This window comes from Ptychodera flava, chromosome 18 (assembly GCF_041260155.1).
Source record: "Ptychodera flava strain L36383 chromosome 18, AS_Pfla_20210202, whole genome shotgun sequence".
Lineage (NCBI taxonomy): Eukaryota > Metazoa > Hemichordata > Enteropneusta > Ptychoderidae > Ptychodera > Ptychodera flava.
The window spans coordinates 1082306-1103029 of NC_091945.1; the positions used below are offsets into that span (position 1 = coordinate 1082306).

Consider the following 20724-nt stretch of genomic DNA (forward strand, 5'->3'; position numbering starts at 1 on the left):
ATATTTGAGGTCAAAGGTCATTGAGGTCACGTGAAGTTTTGTCAAACAAATTATATTGTAACTTTTCCCTATATACCAGAAATCAGACCTCTTGCTCTATTGGCTCGCTCATAATTAGATATGCACATAATTAATGGAGTGCAATATGTGGCATCATAAGGTGTCCCATCATACCAAATATGAAAGGTTTAGCACTTGTGGTTACTGAGTCATGGACAATAATGTATATTTGAGGTCAAAGGTCACCAAGGTCACATGATATTTTGTCACAAATGTCTGAGATATCTGCGTGAACCGATGGACTCACTGATGCACTCACTGACGGATATGAGCCAATCTATAAGCCCCCTGGACTTTATCCGGGGGGACAAAAAAACTGTGTCACTGCATCCTTTAGGCAATATGAATACGATGAGAAACTAAATTTTTATTTTTCTTGGCATCATACATGCGAGTCTATGGAGAACTGCCTTATACATGGGAGTCTATGGAGGTGTAAACTAAAAAGTCCTCTAACACGGCCAAATTTGATAGCATTGTGAAACAAATCGACGTGCATCTGTATGGGGTTGGGTACTGTAGGCGTGAACGGACGGACGGACGCACGGACATGACCAAACCTATAAGTCCCCTCGGACTTCGTCCGTGGTGATTAAAAACAACGCAACAGTTATTACAGCTACACCGGCGGTAGGTTCATATCCAGAGCCCCGTACGGTCTGCCGCCGTCGCTTGAAAACAATCTCATGCACCCGGCCATATGGGCAGCTGGCCGGATCACAGTCGCTCGAGAGCTATTCAGCTCTGGGACTATTCGCCCCATAGACGAGTATACAGAAGCGAGGTATTTCTCGCTTCTGTATACTCGTCTATGGGGCGAATAGTCCCAGAGCTGAATAGCTCTCGAGCGACTGTGGCCGGATGCATGACTTCCCGGAGAAGGCGAGCTGTCACGTTCACGCTCAGGATTATTTGTCGATCAAATTTCAGTAAATTTACCTTACCTAGATGAAATTTTGTCTATAGGCTGAAATTTCGCCGAAGTTTGACAAAATTACATCGATTTTTCAGGTTCATATGCGACATTTTTGAGTTTTGAGTGCAGACAGAATAAGTTTTGAGTAATGAGGCAACATGGCTGCGACCCCATGTTGACCCCGGCCCTGCGTACGATGCTATGTGCTACAGCTAACACACAGCATCGTACGCAGGGCCAGCGAGAGAGTTGCCGACATCGACGGTTATTTACGAGAAGTGAATAAAAGACTGTCATTTTTGGAAGCGATCGAGTAGCTGAGGTAGGCTGGGATACGACTTGGGCCCAAGAACGCTGAATTTCGGCAGTAATTTGGCTTTTTACGTCAAGTCCCAAAATGGATTTGAAGTCACCGACCCAACGTACGGGTCTTTGCAGGGCTGTGGTGGTGAGCGGGGCGGTTAGCTGTAGCGGAACACACAGCATCGTACGCAGGGCTAGTTGACCCCCAAGTGAAAATGTGTTCGCGATCAAATCTTCCTATATTTTTTTCAGAATTTTCAACAAAATCATTGCTTCTTACATCTTTTGTAAAATATAAAATACTAAAATAAAACTGCGATGTGCCATGTCTCCAGATTTCTAAAATATCGTTGGTTGACTGCTCGACGCAAACTTGTGACGCAGTTGAAATTCAATACTGACCGCCAAATAAATGAGACGAGATCAGTCTAGACATCCTCCAAATTATCCAACCATTCGCATTGGAGTTCAGCTCGCTTAGAGTATCATAACATTTTTCGGCCTTTTAGATCGACCCTAATATCTCCCATTTAGGAAATAAATACACAAGCTACCTCGACAAAACTTCGTGCACCATCCAAGACCTAACGCACTACAAATCTGTCTTGACGTCATCATCTCCTTACATGGTAATCGGCATACCGTATTTTTTAGCAAAGGGGACACAGAATACGTCGGAGTATTCAGTTTCAAAACGTATTACATTGTGTGATGTTGTCAAAAAAAAAAGTCATGTTACTGCAGTGGTATAAATTACAAAACACAAAAGTTCAAATCAGTTTATTTTGGACTGGCTTTACCCAACATTTCATATTGTTTCTTATGCCAGATTTGACCACGTGCTTACTGGCGACCCCTTTTCATGCAAATTTTGTGTCAAATGATGTGTTCCCTGGAAAAACAAACGTACGATTTCTAAATGAAGGAGGCGAAATTTGCCCTCAAGACTCGAAACCACCCCTTATGGGGTGTACCTAGCTATTTTTAACGAGCTTCTCGAATCTGCAGCTCTATTTCGAAATGATGGTCTGTTTTCTCAGCTCAAGGATAAGTGTTCTCCATCGCTGTGGGCGTTACTATTCTCAACCGGGGGTACAGTTTCCAGTCGTATGTTTTTCATTGTGTCCGGGATATAAAACCTTTCCTTTTCAAACTTTCTCTTTGATTAACACTAATCCACATCTTGTCAGTGATTAAACATGTTTCAAGTTTAAATGTTAAATTCTGGTCTCGAGCCCTCCTGTTCGACCAAACCGAAATTACCCCTCCCACTTTGGCTCGTCCAGTGGGTGTAGCAGGGTCGTGCCATCGCCTAGTAAACGGAGGGTGCATTAATTGTTGCATTTCGATGCACATTTTGATTATATTCAGAAGATTTTGTGGCAAAAACTCAGATAGAGAAGCATTTATATTCACATCTCACTTATTCAAGACTGGCTGAGAGCAGCACTTCCATTCAGTTAACATCATTACGCCATTTATTATGCCAAGAAAGATGAAGCCAATACATTTTGCCCTCCCTGGTCTCAGCCAGAAATGGTTATACCTTACAGTTTTTTTCCCACGGAATGAAAACAAATGTACTTGGGCTGAGGCCCAAGTACAATAATAATAAAAAACGGTACATTTGTAGTGCGCCTAATCTCTGAACAGGCTCTAGGCGCAAGGCTATTTCAAGTGCCTCAGTGCATTGTGAGCTATTGTGAACTTGGTGATTTTTGATCATGGCAGAATTCAAGCCAGATGAATTTATCGTATCGCGTTCCATAAACATTGAGCGTGTTTCTGGGAGCCGCCATTACCGGAAGTTGGTAATGGCGGCTCCAAGAAATGTTTTTGGAACGCGATCGACGTGTCTGAGCTAATACCAAACCCCATAAACGACAAGGTTAGTGTAGTATAGTGTTTAGTCTTCAGTAGTGATAAATCGGTACGACCAAATGCAGTAAATATGTGGGATTTTACATGAAAATGCCGCGCCATGTGTGACGCGCTTATTTTGTATGCTACAGGGCCTTCGGCATTGTAGCTCTACTGGTGAGCGAGGTCGCAAAAACCAAAACTCACCGACCGCCTCACCGTAGAGCTACAATTTTGCAGCTACCCTGGCCTGGGGCCCTACGACGATGACTCATGGGGGCTGCAGCCGGACTGAAGTTTCACAAGTTTTCGTATTCCCCAAACCATATCTTAGATAAGACCCCCTGTTTAAGACTATAAATGATGATATCATTTTACTAACCTGTGTGTTCGTATGCTTACGAATGTACTATATTTCTCCAACGTTCGGCAACAGCTTCCTTGTTTCCTAGTTTCCGCCTTCCTTCCTCCTTCAAAGGGTCACGTAAGGTCACAACCATACACTGCACTGCGCATGTGCGCCCAATAATGCACGAAGTTGTCGGGCGTGGCGCTGTGGCCTAAGCCGGAGCGCAGGAATCCCCAGCAAAATCACAAATCTCGCCAAATTCGCAAAATAATAATAATAATTTAATAATAATTTATCGCCATATGTATTAAAAATACAATGGAAATTGATTTTTCACGTGCGCATCAATGAAAAAATAAAAATATTATAAAATGGAATAAAAATACTAAAATAATTATAAACACACGTTAAAATACAAGATTAAAATACGAAACAAACATAACTTATTACATTTGATTAAAATTCAAACTGATGATGGATAGAAACTCTTGCGAAATCACTCAGATATTGGTCTGACGCATCGATGGCGCCACCTGGAAGATAAAGATCAAAATATTTATGGGCTGGATGATTTTCATCATTAATGATAGAAGTGGTTTTCCGAATAGTCCTGGGTCGATAAATTGATGGCAATGAAGGTAAATCTGAACCAATGATCTTCTCTGCAGTGCTAACGACTTTTACTAGTGAATGAAACTCTGCAGTAGTGATATTTCCAAACCAGACTCTCAATTGCAGTGCGGTAAAAGTTGATCAAAATGACACGACTCATGCCAAATTTCTTCAGGCGTCCTCAAAAATACAGGCGTTGCTGAGCTTTCTTCATTAAAGACCCTGTATTCGTCTGCCAAAACAAGGTATTAAAGAGTTGAATTCCAAGATATTTAAAAAAACAGAGACACAATTTCAACCTCGCTGCCTTGAATAACGATAGGAATAGTTGGCTGACTGACCTTCTAAAATCGATAATGAGTTCTTTTGTTAAAATTCATTATGTCTCATTATTTTGATTGATTGATTGATGATTTATTTATTTTTTCGAACTCCAACACAGATATGATACAGTTAAAAAACCATATACATCCGCACTTACAGGAGGATTTTAGTAAAAAATACAAAATAACATGATGTACAGGACAAGAAAGCAAGTTAAAACAATGACATGCACAACAAAGGACAAAGTAAAAATTCAAAAACAAACGCTTCTAGATTAGTCTTTACTATGACTTTTAATTCTTTATGCTAATCCGTGGACTTATCAGGGATTTTACGGGTTGGTCAACATCGCGAAAGATAGGAATGGCTCCTTTTTCATTAACATCACTATCTTTCCGATGTTGACCAACCTCTGATAAGTCCACGGATTAGCATAATTAGTTGTGTTGACTAATTAATTACAGCATGTGTGTATGAGAGATATACGTCCTTGTAATGGAGTGTAAAATAAATAAAGAGTCACAGAGGCTAGGTTAGGTTATATAAACCATTCATTTAATTTATTCCGATCATTCAGAGCATGAAGAGAGAAGAGAAATGATAGAGAAAGCAGTTGTGAAAAACTCAGTAATACTTATTGGGTCGCCTGTGGTGGCACTACCCCTTCAGATGCGTAACTTTAATATATCAGACATAATTTTCAGCGCCCCCTTCGGGCACATGGCTGTAATGCATCATACAAATTTATATATATATAAATATATATATATATAATGGTTTTGATGAACATAAACATAAAATTCATGAACACGAAATTGGTTTTCATTAACATAAACATGGAATTCATGAACAGCAAATGATTTTTATGAACACAAAAATAGCTTTCATGAACAAAAACATGAACATAAACATGGAATTCATGAACACAAAAATGTTTTTTATGAACATAAAATAGTTTTCATGAATTTTGCAACACTTGGCTTGTCATACTGAGTACTTTGGTTAAACCACGAATATAGTCCGTAAAGTTATTAGTAGTTATTTGTGTTTTCTTATCTGATATACTCGCTTAAGGTAGAACGCACCTCGGGGACAGACATTCAGACTCTCAAACTTTTTACAATTCTCTTCTGATATACCACATGTGGGGGTTCATTTTAAAGCTCTTGGTGAAAGAAAACTTTTCACCGGCTTAGTTTTTCGAAATTTGAAAACTTTTAATTTTCTCCTTAGAGTTAACACAGGGATGGTGGCCATTTTGAATTTCTAATATCGGTAAATCTTCGGTACTTTGTTTCTCTAATACCAAACTTTGCACGGTGACCCCCTATTTTTATTCTTGATTTTGAAAGAGAATGACTGAAAGATCCCTCGAGGAAAGTTAGAGCAAAAGTCTTTCACTTTCGAGGTGCATACTACCTTAACTTGACCTTCAGATACGAAATATTCCTTAAAAAATAGTTTTAGCTCCCAATATGTTGTTTGAAAGATACGTGATAAAAACAGTTGTAAACTCCTGTGCATGTGTAAAGTGAGGTGAAGAGTTAGCGTCAGAAAATTTCCCTCTGAAGGAAGCAGAGTCGAGTACTTAACCGTGTGCGGGCGTTCTTCGGCAGGAAAAAAAAGAAATTCGCACAGAGTTCCCAAATTGTCAGAATTTTTCCGCCTTTTCTATTCAAACTCTAATAAATAAACTTGCTTTGCAGATTAAGCTTATATTCAAGCGTATGATTGACTTTTTTCAACACAACGTCGCCTAGCAGATAATTTATAATGAAAAGCCTCCACAACTGGGTAAACTAAAATCCGATCACAAAACTAATAGTGTTACATCCTTACCTACGAAACAATCAGCACCGGCTCAATATATTTCCCCATGTCAATCGGGATCAAAAAACAGAAAAGCATGGCATGCGTAAAGGTCATCCAGGATGGTCTGACCAAAAACGGCCAAAAATAGCTGCAAAAATACAATTGAAGATTTTATCATAATTTGAACATCTTACATTAAGATCATCCCCAAGAACATGTCTACCAAATATCAAAGTTATCATACGAATAGTTTTAGAGAAACAAATTTTTTGACCAAAAATGTCAAAAATTGCCCCAAAAATGCAAAATTGCAGATTTCATCATAATTCAATACATCAAATTAAGATAAACCCTAGGAACCAGTATACCAACTATTTGGTTCAAAGCGGCAGGCCAGACAGAGTAATCTTAAAGGGACAAAGTCGGCCATTTTCATGAATTTTGTTTGATGCGAGATACTACTTATATTGTTTGATACTGAATGAATGGGTGACCATGCACATATTCGACCCCGGTTTTAGATACGATCAATGAAACCATCGCGAAAATGAATTAATGGTCATCCCCCCCCAACTACAAGTAACGTTTGAAAATTTCACACAATTTGAACAAATCCGACAGAAACCAACCCTAGGATCTCGCATACCAAGTTTCAAAGCAGTGGGACTGGTAGTTTCTGAGATTTTTTGACCAAAATTGGGAAAAATTGCCTAAAAATATCACTACGAAAGTTTAACCATAATTTGAAGAAATTTAACGAATGTCACCTTCAAGAACCTGCATACCAAGATTCAACCAAATCTGGCATGTGGTTACAGAGTTTTAGCAATTGCAGGATTCCCCCCTTTTTAAACTAATTTGCATACATACTGACACTGAATTGTTCATTTGAATAATTAAGATCTCCACCTCAGTGCCACTGTACAACAAATACTAAGATGGCAGGTGCTACAGTTTTGGAGTTTTTGATGTGGACGGACATACATTCACACACATGCATACTAACATGCAGACCACCATCGACTTACAATATAAGCTCTCATTGGTATATATACATATACCAATTGTGAGCTAAAATTAGCTAAGAAATACAAATTTGCATATTTTATCACAATTTGAACAAATCTGATTAAGGTCATCCCTGGGGACCTGTACTCCGCAAATTTAAAGACCCAATAGCTGCAAATTTCATGCATTATTTTCATGATTTTTATTTTCAAACTAAAGTGCTTTATGTAAATGTGCCAACTGAAGGGCATGTATAGAAATATCACTGCTTGCTGATTTGGACCATGCCTACGCGTTTTAACAGGTTAAATACTAAATGGGTGTCTCACTCATAAAATTGCACACCCACTGATATGTACGAAAAAGCGGCATTTCCTGCACATACACATCATGGTCATAAAGGTAACCAGCATGATGCCATTTGCTTTAATGCACAACACATGATGGCCAACATTTTGTTGTTGTATTCTTCATTTTCTCTGTCACGTTTTTGAAAATGGTGGAAAATCTAAAATGATGTTAAGATGTTTGAATTTACATGCCACTTTTGTCACATGACAGCGTTCTACACTGTTTCAGTCTTTAATGGGTTTCATCCAAAGAAAACTTTGAAAGCTGAGGATATATTGAGGTCAGTTTATTACACATTTGCAGCTACTTGAGCTTTAAGGAAACAGACTGGCCGTTTTGAAGAAGCATGGAATGTAAAAGTTGATGGACGCTGCCACACATACACCTATTAGATAAGTTGTGTCGCTGACAGCGGAGCCTAAAAACTGAGTGTGCAGACAGAATGACATCCATTTGTTTGTTAATACATACACACATAACCAGTGTTGCAGCCAGGAATTTTAAACCAGGGGACACTGTGTCCCACTACCGTTTATTTTTGGACATTTTTCGCACATTTTGGGGACAACATGCATCAGTTGTCAATCAGATTTTGTATTATTTTACTATAAATTAGTTTCACAAAACAAAATCCAAGCTACCACGTTGCTATGCTTTAATTTCAGGCAATTTAACTAACAGTATACTGTATCTGCCCCAATCAGAGTGCTACTTTTTTACATCCATGGTTAGACTACAACCAAGTGCGTTTATGTTAATCACAGCTTCGAAAGTACATAAATGTAGCCTCAAAATAGTCATGCAAAACAAAGGCCATTGTCAGTAATAGATATTGCTTGCAGACTACACCACCCATTGAACACAGTCTACTCATGAATGCACCCCAGGTGACCCGCAGTGTGCGAGAATGCAGGGCAACTGGTTCCGTTTTGGGGACATTGTCGCAAGGGCGCATCCTGGTGGCAACACTGAACATACATACATACATATACATACATATATACAGACATACAAACAGACATCCAGACTAAAGACACTGGCTTCTGTTGCCATACTTATACAAGGTAACTGAAAAAAGTGAGTTTCAACAAAGTAACAAATTTAAAAACATTTTATTAAATCCTCTAACTGGTCAGACAATGTTTCAGAAAAATCAGAGACAGTGGAGCAGGGGCTATGGACAAAACAATCACCAACACAAGCGTTGCAATGTTGAGGGTATTTCAGGGTGTACAGCTGAGAAACTTCAGTAAATCTGGCTGATGTCTTTACATGAAACTGGTATCCTTCATTTTCATTGGGACCAAGGTCTTGTAGAAAAATATTTCAGTTGGCCAGAAGAAATGTTTTAGCCATCATGCTATGCATCGTATTCACAAGGTAGACACAGAACTAAAACTGTTAAAATGTCACTCTGTTCAAATGAGACCTAAATATTGTTAAAATGTGTTAATACCAGGAATCGTTTTCATAGATCCAAATTTGTGAACCTTTTACCACATCCTTTCATAACGTCCACGTTCTTATGTCGCGCAATTTGGTAAATTTATCAACATGTGATGGCAATGACATTGACTTTTCTGCCTTCATGTAAAATAGCATCAGCTTAATATAGTTTCCATTTCGTTGTTTTTGATCAGCTTGTTTACTATTCTTTACACTTGGTTTCTTTTGCAATCTTTGAAACATATTACAATGATCTTATTTTTCAAAAATATGAGAGACTAAGAATACTTTGCAAAAGAAAGAGCGTATACTGAACATTACATGACAAAGAACTGGCGTTTTGAAGCAGTCTACGGTTTAAATCAACAATTTCCAATCTTCTTTTGCGTTTTTGATGTTGTCAGAGTGGATATGAATGTCCAAATGCAAATCTCAAAACAAAAACAAGATCCCATATATTTACACGTACTTAATGAAACTACGGTGACTGTAAGTTAAAAACATTGTCTGCAGCTTGGCTAGGGTTTCATAAGTTGCACTGGCATGAAGTATTAACTCATACATTGACAGCTCTATAATTGAAAGGACGTATACCATAGGGATTTCAGAAAGGTTGAGCAGTTTCTTGACATCACTACTCTGTTGTAGGTTGTGTTGGGAGAATCTAATGTTGTAGTTGGGAATATCTGATCTGTGGCAGGCAAATCTTATTAACTGCAGCAAGACAATACTGTATATTACTCTGCCTGTTTGACTGATTACTATTTGGAAACCAAGCACTATTCCTATACAAAACAAAGATGACTAAACATTTATTTTTCAGAAATAATGAAAAAAAACCCACCAAACCAAAATATCACACAGCTAGCATTTGTCAAACACTGAACAGCTTTTTTACATGTCATTGTCAGTCAATGTACAATGAAAACATATTGGACTGACATCAAACTGAGATGGGAACAATTTAATTGGTGAATTGTTGTTTATTGTTAATTCTGAATAACTAGCATGCAGCTGAAGGGCTGAGAATATAATCTGATCTAAAGTTTTGTTGAAATATACTTTGGCTTTCTTTCTGGCAGAGTCTAGATCATCTACATTTAAGTTGCATCAGTCACTACTTTGATACTGCTAGAAAGCCTATGTGGGGAGACCCTGTGTTTCTGTATTGATTGCTATACCACTGCATCATGCTGGTAACATATTTCAATGCATAAACTGTGGTCTACCATGGCATACTGAGAGTATTCTTGCATACTGCTGTTTGGAATGACTTTGCTAAATATTGAAATGAAGGAAAAAGGACATAATACAATGTTTATCTGGATTTCAGCAACCTAAGTATTGACAGGTACATGCACATCAATCTGATGAAGTAATTTCTTTTCTTTTTTTGTCTTGAGTAATGTAAGGTCACACTGGTAATATTCACCAAGGTGGTCTCTCCGTCTTGAAAACACTGTGAAAGTCCTTCATCTTATTATCAAGTGCTGGTAAAGACAAACCACAACAAAAGACGATTTTATGATAAAACAAAAAAATGACTAAAACACTACTAAAGAGGCAAAACTAGAGAGAAATGTTTGTGTAATTCTGTACAGTCTTTCTTGTTGTTTAAAAAAACATGAATCATGAAAAACCCTGGAATTAAGAGACAGAACGAATGAAAATGTTTCTATCTCCGCCGTCTGTCACGTGATCTTGATCTGCTTCGTCTTTGCTCTTGACGACGTTTCTGTCTTTCTTTTTCCCTTCTCTCTTCTTCCTCCTGTCTTTCCTGTTCAATCTTTTTCCGTCTCTCTTCTCTCTGTTTGTTTCTTTCCAGTCTTTCCTTTTCTTTGACGGCAATCTGTTCAGAGAATAAATACATCAATACGATCTAATGATGAACCTTTTTGGGTATAGCAATACATACATCATTCATCTTTTTAAATTGTTGACTGGACAGTTTGTCTATCTAGCAGCAAGAAATATCACAAATTTACCAAAACACTAATTTTCACTCAATTGAAACAAAAATGTACAAGGACAATTTTATCAGATTTGTCAACAATCACGAACATTTCATGGATATTTTCTATCATAGACAGTTACGGAGTCAAACATAACATCATTATTATAAACCTCGTGCCCATGGTGTTCTAGCATTCAATAACTTTCCATATTTGCACAGAACAAGAAGTTTCAAAGTGGGCCACACAGTATGTATATTTGACCTCTGACCTGTCAATTTATCCGACACAAACACAAAATTTACGGTGCATTGTAGAAGTTGTAAAGGACTTTCTATAAAACATTCATATCATATGTTAAATAAATAATAATCAACAACAATTGTAACTAAATAAATTCATGTTGAAAGTTTGTAATCACACACAGGAGGCATTAAGATGGTGCTCTGCTATTGTGGTGCCAAATATTGCTGTGTGTGAATTTTTGTGAAAATTCTATTTCACTCATTGTGTGCTGAAGTTATGTCGTATGTCTTCAAAGCCTCAATATTAACTGTACGTGACATGATATGAGTGGTTTACTGAGGAAGATGTATAACGATATGATGACACATGAAACACAGCCATGCATGGACAAGGGCTCAGTGGATGGATGTAGTGGATATGCTACTCATCCACTATGTCACTCACCAAGCCCTCCTTCTTTACAGGGCCATATTTTGTTTACAACCCTATCATATGTAAACAGTTGTTTACAATCCTATCATATGTAAACAGTTGTTTACAATCCTATCATATGTAAACAGTGTTTACAATCCTATCATATGTAAACAGTTGTTTACAACCCTATCATATGTAAACAGTTGTTTACAATCCTATCATATGTAAAAATATAAACTGTGAAATGGATTATCAATAACTTTGGAAAAGATATAAACATGAGATCTTTCAAAAGATGAGTTTCGTACAGTATTTCTCGCTTCATACCCTACAATCCTGCCCTCACTTTCCACATTTTGAATGTACATAAAATCTAAAGTATACTATGTCTTTCTGGTTTACTGCATATTCAAATAATAATTCCAGATATTTTGACGGATACAAGGATAGGAAAGGATTTTTACGTATTACCACACATAAAGTAGAGAAACTTGACAAACTTGGAAGGTAAGTTTGTAGGATTCATTGTTACGGAAGACACTCACTCTTCATCAAAGAAACCTACCTCTTGCTGTGTTAAAGGTAGCCAATAAATGCATGGTGTGGCTTTGGTTTTACGGAACAAGTCATCAAGTAGCTTGGCTGGAGGTTCTCTGGTTCTGCTTCTTCTGTGATAGAAGAGAGAAATATTAAAAGTCATTTAGTGATTGAAGCAACATCATCACATTATCTTATCTTGTTCATTCTGATTTGAAAGACAATATACCTGTAATACTTACTTTTAACCTCTCTCTGTTGTTTATCTCCTCTTTCACGTTCTCTCCTTTTATTTTCTCTTGATGTACTTCTCTCTCTTCGTTTCATTCTATCCTGATCTCTGTCCCTGTCTCTTCCTCTCTCTCTTTCTCTCTCTCTTTCCCTTCTCTCTCTGTCCCTATCTCTCTGAGAGTCTCTACGTTCTCTGCTCACCATGCCTTGCTTTTCTTCAACTTTGACCTCTGTTCTGTCTGTGATGCCCTTCTGCCTGTCAATCTGTACAGTAGAAATGTATGAATACAAACAAACAATCAATCAATCAATCTTTATTATCCCAATTTTGGCTGTAACTGACCTCAACATTTCTTTCAACATTCCCTTCATGTATATTGGTAAATAGCATTCCTGACCAACTTTCATTCATCATGCCACTCTTTGTAATCAGCTATAAAGGTCATTTTCATGTTTTGCAATAGGTGAGTTGATGTGCTGAACTGTGAAAATTGTGGCAAATGGTATTTTTCCTTCAGAAAGTTCCAAGGCATAACAAAAATTTCATACATTCCAAAATTTTACAGATTTCTAGCATAGGTTTTGACAGGAAAATGATGTTACAAGTTTTGGAATATGCAGTTTCAGATTATCAAAGTTAGGATAGTTTAAAATCACCTGAACTTACCTCTGATTGTTGGGCGTATTCTACAATGAGATTCTTTGGGTTACTGGATGGCCACTTGGTACCATGGAGAGCTTCACGTGTTGTGATTGCATCCTCCTCTGCCTCATACTGTGTGAAACAATAACATATACATAAACGTATTGTCATCTACTTCTGATATATATCAGCTGATTATGAAAGAGTAAATAGTGCTTTAAAGAATAGTACGAAATATGAATGATTGCAAATACACAGAATCACAGTTAGGTGAATGAACTTTTAACCACAGACTAGAAGATGGAACTAGACACTAAGTGTGGAGTTTAAAGAATGTAGATTTTTGATACATTCTGTATATTGAGGTTCAACCACTGTATCAAAGAGTTCCCTTTGACAACTCTGAAGTAGGTTTGTGGCATGGTAGTGTTGAATACAATGATGTGACAACTCTGAAGTAGGTTTGTGGCATGGTAGTGTTGAATACAATGATGTGACAACTCTGAAGTAGGTTTGTGGCATGGTAGTGTTGAATACAATGATGTGACAACTCTGAAGTAGGTTTGTGGCATGGTAGTGTTGAATACAATGATGTGACAACTCTGAAGTAGGTTTGTGGCATGGTAGTGTTGAACACAATGATGGAACTATCAAGATACATGTTTTGAGTTGCATCCTTGTAAAAGAAAAATACTCGCGCACACACCATCAGTCATTTCTCTTTTATCAGATAAAATGTTGTGAATATTTAACAACCCACCAATGTCTAAAATCATTCGACTTGAATTTGAAACACACAATGGTTGGTGTAATGCTGATATTTCAACAGTAAAGATCACCATCTATAATATTAATAACACTGACTTGTATCACTTATCAAAGGTTATTGAAAATTTGCCATACTTTCAACAAAATTCAACGTCATATTGTAAATTCAAACCCAGTTGGGAAAGTGGAATAAAGTCCGTCTAAATGAAGAATAAAAGTCTTGATACTGGAAAAGAAACTTACAGTTACAAAGCAGTGAGATTTAATTTTATCAATCCAGAATCCATCTTCTACCATAGTACCAGTTCTACCAAGTAACTCTTTCAGTGTGCTATGGTGAATGGCCTGACTAGATTCATCACATGTACTATCTTACTGATTGGCATTCTGGCAGGGCTTGGTTTATCTCCCATTGTGACTGGTTCATCCACTGGAAGATTGGACGATGGACGACGTATCACCTTGGGTGTTGTCACTGATGGAACAAATGTCAGTGTGATGTTGAATGGCACCAAAATAGCAAATTCATGACCAAAGAATCAGTCAAACTTTTGTCAATGACAATAGACTATCACGATTTGAATATAGCAGGAACATGCATCTGGTTAACCCTTATCCTGTCAATTCAAAGGTCACCATCAGATCAAGTTGGTTCAAACCAGTAAGGCATAACATATCCCATATGTAGAATTCTTAGCAAAACACATGAAATATTTAAGATCCCTAAATAGATTATGGGCTGCCAAATCATATTCATTCTGCATCAAGTGCTGAGGTTTTCAAATCCAGACTAAAAAACTACTTTTTTGAGAGAGCGCACCTATGTGACACTTTGCAAAGCACCAAGTGAAAATTTTGATACATACTGGATGCTGTATAAATTTCTTATTGTATTGTATCGTATCGTAATGTAAAGATGATTTTAACTAGCTTTACCTGACATATCATGACACAAAGATGGTTAATACAAGTTTAGGCTAGATACCGCTTTTACATACTTGGCTGATGGGCAAATGACAGGCTTGGCAGAATAGAGATTAAATTAATTGCACTGATGGTATGAACCACAACAGTTGATATTACTCTTACCAAACTTTCATGATTATGGTCCAACCAATGACTGAGTTTTATAAAAGGACCTACATATTCAACAGTTCTCAGAGAAAAATCATTACATTAGATACACTTCAGATACTACAGGGAAAAGAGCAACATTCTTGAACACCGATGATGTTTCAAGTGGTTCCTCTGCAAAGCTAACCCTGACATTCTTCAAGTCATGAGATACACAGACATTGTATAATTTTTGACTTGATATGATTGCAAGCTCCTTCATAAAACTGGGCTAGTACTTAGTCAGCACTATGAGGGAAAGCTTATCTTGGTATGTACTGTATATTTACTCTGATTAATAATGTACCTTTCTTTTGTTCAGTAGCACCAACATCCATTGGTTCTACATCATCATCCTGTTGTGTGGTACTTTTCTCATATGATGGTGATTTTTGTTGTTGAGATGACTGTGAGTCATCATTGTCATCCTCTGTGGGTACAGACGGAACTACTTGTGTTACTGTTCTTCTTATTTTGATCTCCTCAGCTGCCGGGGAATGTGGAGGGTTCTCTTCAAGATCAGACATGTGAGTATCTTCTGTAGCTAAGTCTACAGTCACAGCATCCATCTGTGATGTTTTGATGTCTGGTATGATTGCCTGTAAACAACCAAAGGTTAATGCTAAACTTGCTGTACTCATGTCAAATTTTATCAAAATTCAAGCATTTTAAATAAAGTTATCACAATCATAAATTTCCAATACAAAACTTTGAAAAATTATGACAATATTGCTGACAAATTAACAAATTATCATTCAATGTATAACTATGGGTCATAGATGGTACTTTGTGATGTTTCTATATATCTTTTTACACTAGACAACTTTTTAGTTTTTTTTTAGTAAGTACATCATCCAGCAGGCATCAGCCCAATTAGAGGATGAGGTACCCATAACCCACTACCTGAATGGAGCACTGAGGAGTAAAGTGCCTTGCTCAGGGGCACAACACTATGCTACAGACTTGAACTCACCATCCTCTGACAGTAAATCTGTTACTCTGGATCTACCGGGTCTGAAACTCACCATCCTCTGATAGTGAGTCCGGTACCCTAACCACTGGTCTACGGATGCCTCCGTTTTCCACTGGCACATGATTTGCACTTACTCTACAGTATCGCAAATGAAAGGTCTTGCCCACACTAGTTTGTTGTATGTGCAGGCAATGAACATTTATGTGAATCACAAATTTGTATTTAGAAGTGCCAATACTTGACAACTCATGCACATCATTTCTCAGCTAATCAATAGCATTAAAGTTTATATCAAACTAACAACACTCATTCAGGAATTTCAATTATAACTTGGTTTACTTGACAGTGAAATGACAAAGGCATTTACCTTCAGTGATTCTGTACTTATTGATAATGCCGGTCTTTTATTGCTTGTTGAATTCTTTCCGGTCTTGCTGCCCCATCTTCTCTTCCTTGCTCCAGGTTCTGTTTTGACCTCTGACCCCTCACCTGACTCTTCCTTCTTGCTTTCTTCCCTTCTTGCTGTAATGAATAATGTGACATGCTTTCTGTGTTAGAAAATACACTTCATCATACAGTGCAAAATGTGAAATGCTGCCTTTGTTAGACAACACACTTTGAGAGATTTGAACGTGATCTTCTACGGCAGTTGGTCAAATGTAGTGAGGACACTATCAATTGACAAGAACAGAACTGAACAAAGAACAAGCATAAGTGGTAACATTGCTATCTCCACATCTAATTGAATCCTTTATCCTGCAAAGTTTACAGTAAGTTTTTCCGTTTCTGGAGGAAGCAGTTGTATACAATTTAACTCTTTCTCTAGCTAGTGATTTTTTACTCACTGTCTCTAGTTATTTTTTCAGTATTTTTCCTATCATTTCAGAATTACTTTCCTTTCATTGTGTAATGCTGCTATGGATACCCTGTCTGAAATAAACTTCAATAAATAAAATAAATATGTCACCATCATGTCAAGTTGGTTCAAACCGATGGGGCCTAACAGGTCCCGTATATTGCACTTCAGCAAAAACTTGAATATTTGAAGGCCTGTGAATACCTATATACTGTAAATGTGATTTAAACCAATCAAATCTGCTGTACCATACCAAGGCCAAGTAGGTGAAAATACAGATTTGGCTCAATACCACTTTTTACTGACCCAGCATATGGGGCAATGATACTGTCTGGCAGGATTACGGTTAAATAAGATATGTAGCACTCTTGACTATTACAGTGTTTGGTAGAAAATGATGCGAAAGACACTGTGTTACAACAATACAAAGTAAATACACATGGATAAATGTGAAAACAGTAAAACACATCGTTCTTTCAATATTTCTGTACATGGTTCCATTTATGTGTGGTCCATTTCTAGTTCAGGTTTTGCCCATTGCCCTGGTGTATGCTACATTGATTTTCATATCAGAGATGAAATATCACTGTATCTACATGTAAGTTTCTTACAAAACAGTGGTCGGACAAATCAACGAACACATAGGCAAAGGTCAGTGAAGCTCATGGCAAATGGTCTCTAGTGGAAACCCAGTCAGACTGGGCAATATCAATTTGAAAAATATGACTAAAGAGTTGATTCTACAAATGGCTGATGACACAGATAGGACTGACTCACATGTGATTGAAATCATTTTCCTATGTTTGGTCAATTTACTTGGAGAGACAGATCTCCATGGATCAGCTGCTTTGGTTTCCTGTTGATAAAAAGGAGATTAACAGAGTAAGCAAGGGTTTATGGGAATCTGTGCAGGCCCATTGTACAAGTCTGTGACCACACACATCAGCAGAAGATGATGCTACACCGTAATATGGAAACCCTAAACATGTTACAAAGTTTCTAGACCTGTGAATTACGAAATGCAGTTCAATGTTAAATATAACCACTTCTTAATCCAGGGTTTAAAGTTTGACCACTGACTAATGTAATCTCAAAGCACTGTTCCTATGGTTAGTCTGCAATATCATGCTTGTACAGATTTGACATTATCTCCAAAGTTGGTAAAATTTCTGTCAAACCACTATTTTTTTCACAAAAGACAAGATATTTGTGCTCAAAAAAGGGAAGGGTCTTCGCTCTTTCAGATGACAAGGTGATAAAATCATTTTATAATCTGTATCTGACATGGTTCCTGTTTGATGTGCCACTCACTGTCTGCTTGCCATGTGATATGCAATGTACCTAGAAATGACCAGATGTTAGTGTTACAGGGTGTGCATAAGATGTATGATGATATTGGGATGTGTACCAGTGCAGGGAATGTATGTTACATGTATGTGTTCACAAAGGGCACATGGTTCTGACAAGGCTTAATCTAGATCGAATATGAACTGTCAGGAAAAGCTAATAAAACATTTTAATCTAAAATTATCATCTTCTGCTGACCTTATGTTCTTACCATTTATGTTAGTCTCCATAGAAGCAAGAAAAACTCATTAATTTGCATAAACATGAAACAATATTGCTTTTTTCCTCCCAATTCTTTTTTTTAAGTTGACAACCAGTTGTTTACTAAACCACCATTATGTACGCTACCCAACCTATTCTGTTGCTGTTAGCTTCAAGACATCAGCTGGTTTCTATGGTCCACTACAGATGATTGACAGTAGGGGGGCGGGGCTGCTTTTCATTATTTCTTGACAGACCGAAATAGTAGTTAACCGAAAATAGACGATGCCCTTGCTTTGTTTTCACCGTTGTAACTTATGCACCCAAGCACAGTGCCATGATCACAGTCCACAGTCATTGTTGTAACTTATGCACACACAGTTCATAGTCCATTGTCACAGACTGACAAAGTTCAGGAGTCACTGTACGTCCGCATAAAACACAGAAGTCAAGTTCATATCGCTGCTAGTCTCACGTAACAGCTGTACTCATCAGGTTTCTCAGTGCCAACAATGTTTATGTCACTTTTGATGAGGGTTTCATTGTTCATTACCAGTTTATGACGACTCACAAATTACAGTTCTGTTGCAACACACATTTCTGTTGATGAAAATGTGTGGTACAGTATTGTCATGTCCTCCATGGTGACTACTCTATGATGACCACAGGACACCAGCCATCTTCTGTAATCTATACTGAAAGCTTTCACTTTTCTGTCCGTTATTTTGATGATGGCTGTTGGATGCACATCTCAAAGGATTTCCTGGTGATACAGCTTTACTGTTCAGTCTGATGTCACACAAATTTTTGCAGTAATTTGTTGTTATATTCTCTCCTTTCACCAGACTTCAGATTTCACACAATGTTACATGAATGCATATGTGCTTGGCAGAGTCAAGTCATAGCAGTCCACAGCTACACGATAAAGTGTCAATTTCGATTTATCTGGTTGCAATGTTTTAGCATTTATGAAGTTCAGTGGTAGCAACAGTTGTTGATGATCTTGTGACAGTCTTTGGTCGTAGAATGATAGTGTGACAGTCTTTAGTTACGATATCATGGTGTGACAGTCTTTAATATCATGATGTGACAGTCTTTAATATCAGGGTGTGGCAGTCTTTAGTTGCTACAGTATATCATGGGTACTGTTGTCAGGCAATGTCAGGCACTGGTTTCCAAATATCATGGTAAGTTTCAATTCAGTTGCAGGCAATCTGTAAGCATGTCTGATGGTAGCCATGGAGTCATTAGATTCAAGATGAATCATTCATTATGTAGTTTTGTAGCAGTTAAAGTTCAAAAACGAAAATTTCCTTTCCATCACTTGGCAGGGTTTCATTGGTTGTCAGAAGGTATCTGATGACATAGTTGTAACAAGTCCGTATTCAAATTAGCATAGCGCTTAGTTGTAACAAGTCCAACTTGAAATCAGCACACAGCTCAGTTGTAACAAGTCCAGACTGAAATCAGCACACAGCTAGCTCAGTTGTAACAAGTCCAGACTGAAATCAGCACACAGCTAGCTCAGTTGTAACAAGTCCAGACTGAAATCAGCACACAGCTCAGTTGTAACAAGTCCGTATTCAAATCAGCATAGCACTTAGTTGTAATAAGTCCAACTTGAAATCAGCAGACAGCTCAGTTGTAACAAGTCCGGACTGAAATCAGCACACAGCTCAGTTGTAACAAGTCCAACTCGAAATCAGCATAGATCAAAGGTCAGGTTGTCTTCAAAGTCTAATTATGAAATAGTCTGGTCCGTCACATCAATGCAGTTCATATCATTAGAGTAACACAGTACACTGTGCAATGCACTTGCGCTGTCATCAATGTCCACATAGACTTTGAGGCTGTGCAATTCATTCTGGCTGTCACAGACGTCCACGTAAACTCTGCTGGTTCTTAGATATGATCTAAAGTCATCCACTTTGGTGAAACAATCCACATTTTTATTGAGCAAAGGGCAAGATTGTCTGTGATATTCTGATGGGTTAGGCCATGATCTGACACTTAGGCACAGGAACTTAGGCACAGAATCTCATACGCATCCATTGCATTAGGACGGCTAGGCTGGCACAAGCATCCACTGAGTCACCCACAGTCTAACCCTCCGCCTTGGCTGAGTAGATACAGGAGTATTTGTCATAGGTGAGGGAAGGAGTAACATCACTAAACCTCCAAACATTCAATTATTCCTGCTTTAAGCCTCTCTTTTTTTTGCATCAGTTTAAACAACAAGAATTCAACGTATTTTTTCAAATATGTAATTATGAAACTATCATCAAAGTATTGTTGAATCTTTCATTGACAATTAGGAAAGTCAAACACAATACATGCTTATGACATAATTTCATATTGTTTTTACTTACAATTACAGTTATTGCTACTGTTTTAGAAATCAC

The 20724-nt window shown here is 37.6% G+C and overlaps 3 protein-coding genes across 4 annotated transcripts in view; all 3 read right to left on the bottom strand.

The window, feature by feature from the left end:
- The window catches only part of LOC139117964 (uncharacterized), a 58151-nt gene extending 54515 nt beyond the window's left edge, over positions 1–3636 (bottom strand). The window contains exon 1 of the mRNA XM_070681222.1: positions 3522–3636. The gene's annotated coding sequence lies outside the window, so the exon portion shown is untranslated. The remainder of the gene's footprint in view (positions 1–3521) is intronic.
- Positions 3637–8691: 5055 nt separating this feature from the next.
- LOC139117966 (apoptotic chromatin condensation inducer in the nucleus-like) overlaps positions 8692–20724 on the bottom strand; it is a 29287-nt gene continuing 17254 nt past the window's right edge. Inside the window, exons 7-15 of one of the 2 annotated variants that reach the window (XM_070681223.1) lie at positions 18475–20441; positions 17552–17630; positions 16286–16440; positions 15253–15544; positions 14076–14307; positions 13089–13196; positions 12433–12685; positions 12219–12321; positions 8692–10890 (exon numbers count right to left, since the gene is read on the bottom strand). Coding sequence is in view for 1 of the 2 variants with exons in the window: in XM_070681224.1 (XP_070537325.1) it covers positions 14156–14307; positions 15253–15544; positions 16286–16440; positions 17552–17630 (678 nt within the window). In the remaining variant the exon portion in view is untranslated. The remainder of the gene's footprint in view (positions 10891–12218; positions 12322–12432; positions 12686–13088; positions 13197–14075; positions 14308–15252; positions 15545–16285; positions 16441–17551; positions 17631–18474; positions 20442–20724) is intronic. The other variant, XM_070681224.1, reaches the window with a different exon arrangement.
- LOC139117870 (apoptotic chromatin condensation inducer in the nucleus-like) lies at positions 10717–14129 on the bottom strand. The gene is made up of 5 exons (XM_070681104.1): positions 14076–14129; positions 13089–13196; positions 12420–12685; positions 12219–12321; positions 10717–10890 (listed from the first exon to the last, which is right to left on the bottom strand). Exons 1-5 carry the CDS (start codon positions 14127–14129, stop codon positions 10717–10719), a joined length of 705 nt encoding a protein of 234 aa, XP_070537205.1.

Coding starts and splice junctions, on each gene's coding strand:
- LOC139117870 (XM_070681104.1), bottom strand. CDS start 14,129: ATGGTAGAAGATGGATTCTGGATTGATAAAATTAAATCTCACTGCTTT. Junction 13,197..14,075: donor AATCTCACTGCTTTGTAACT/GTAAGTTTCTTT, acceptor TGTTTCACACAG/TATGAGGCAGAGGAGGATGC. Junction 12,322..12,419: donor GTTAAAAGTAAGTATTACAG/GTATATTGTCTT, acceptor CTTCTATCACAG/AAGAAGCAGAACCAGAGAAC.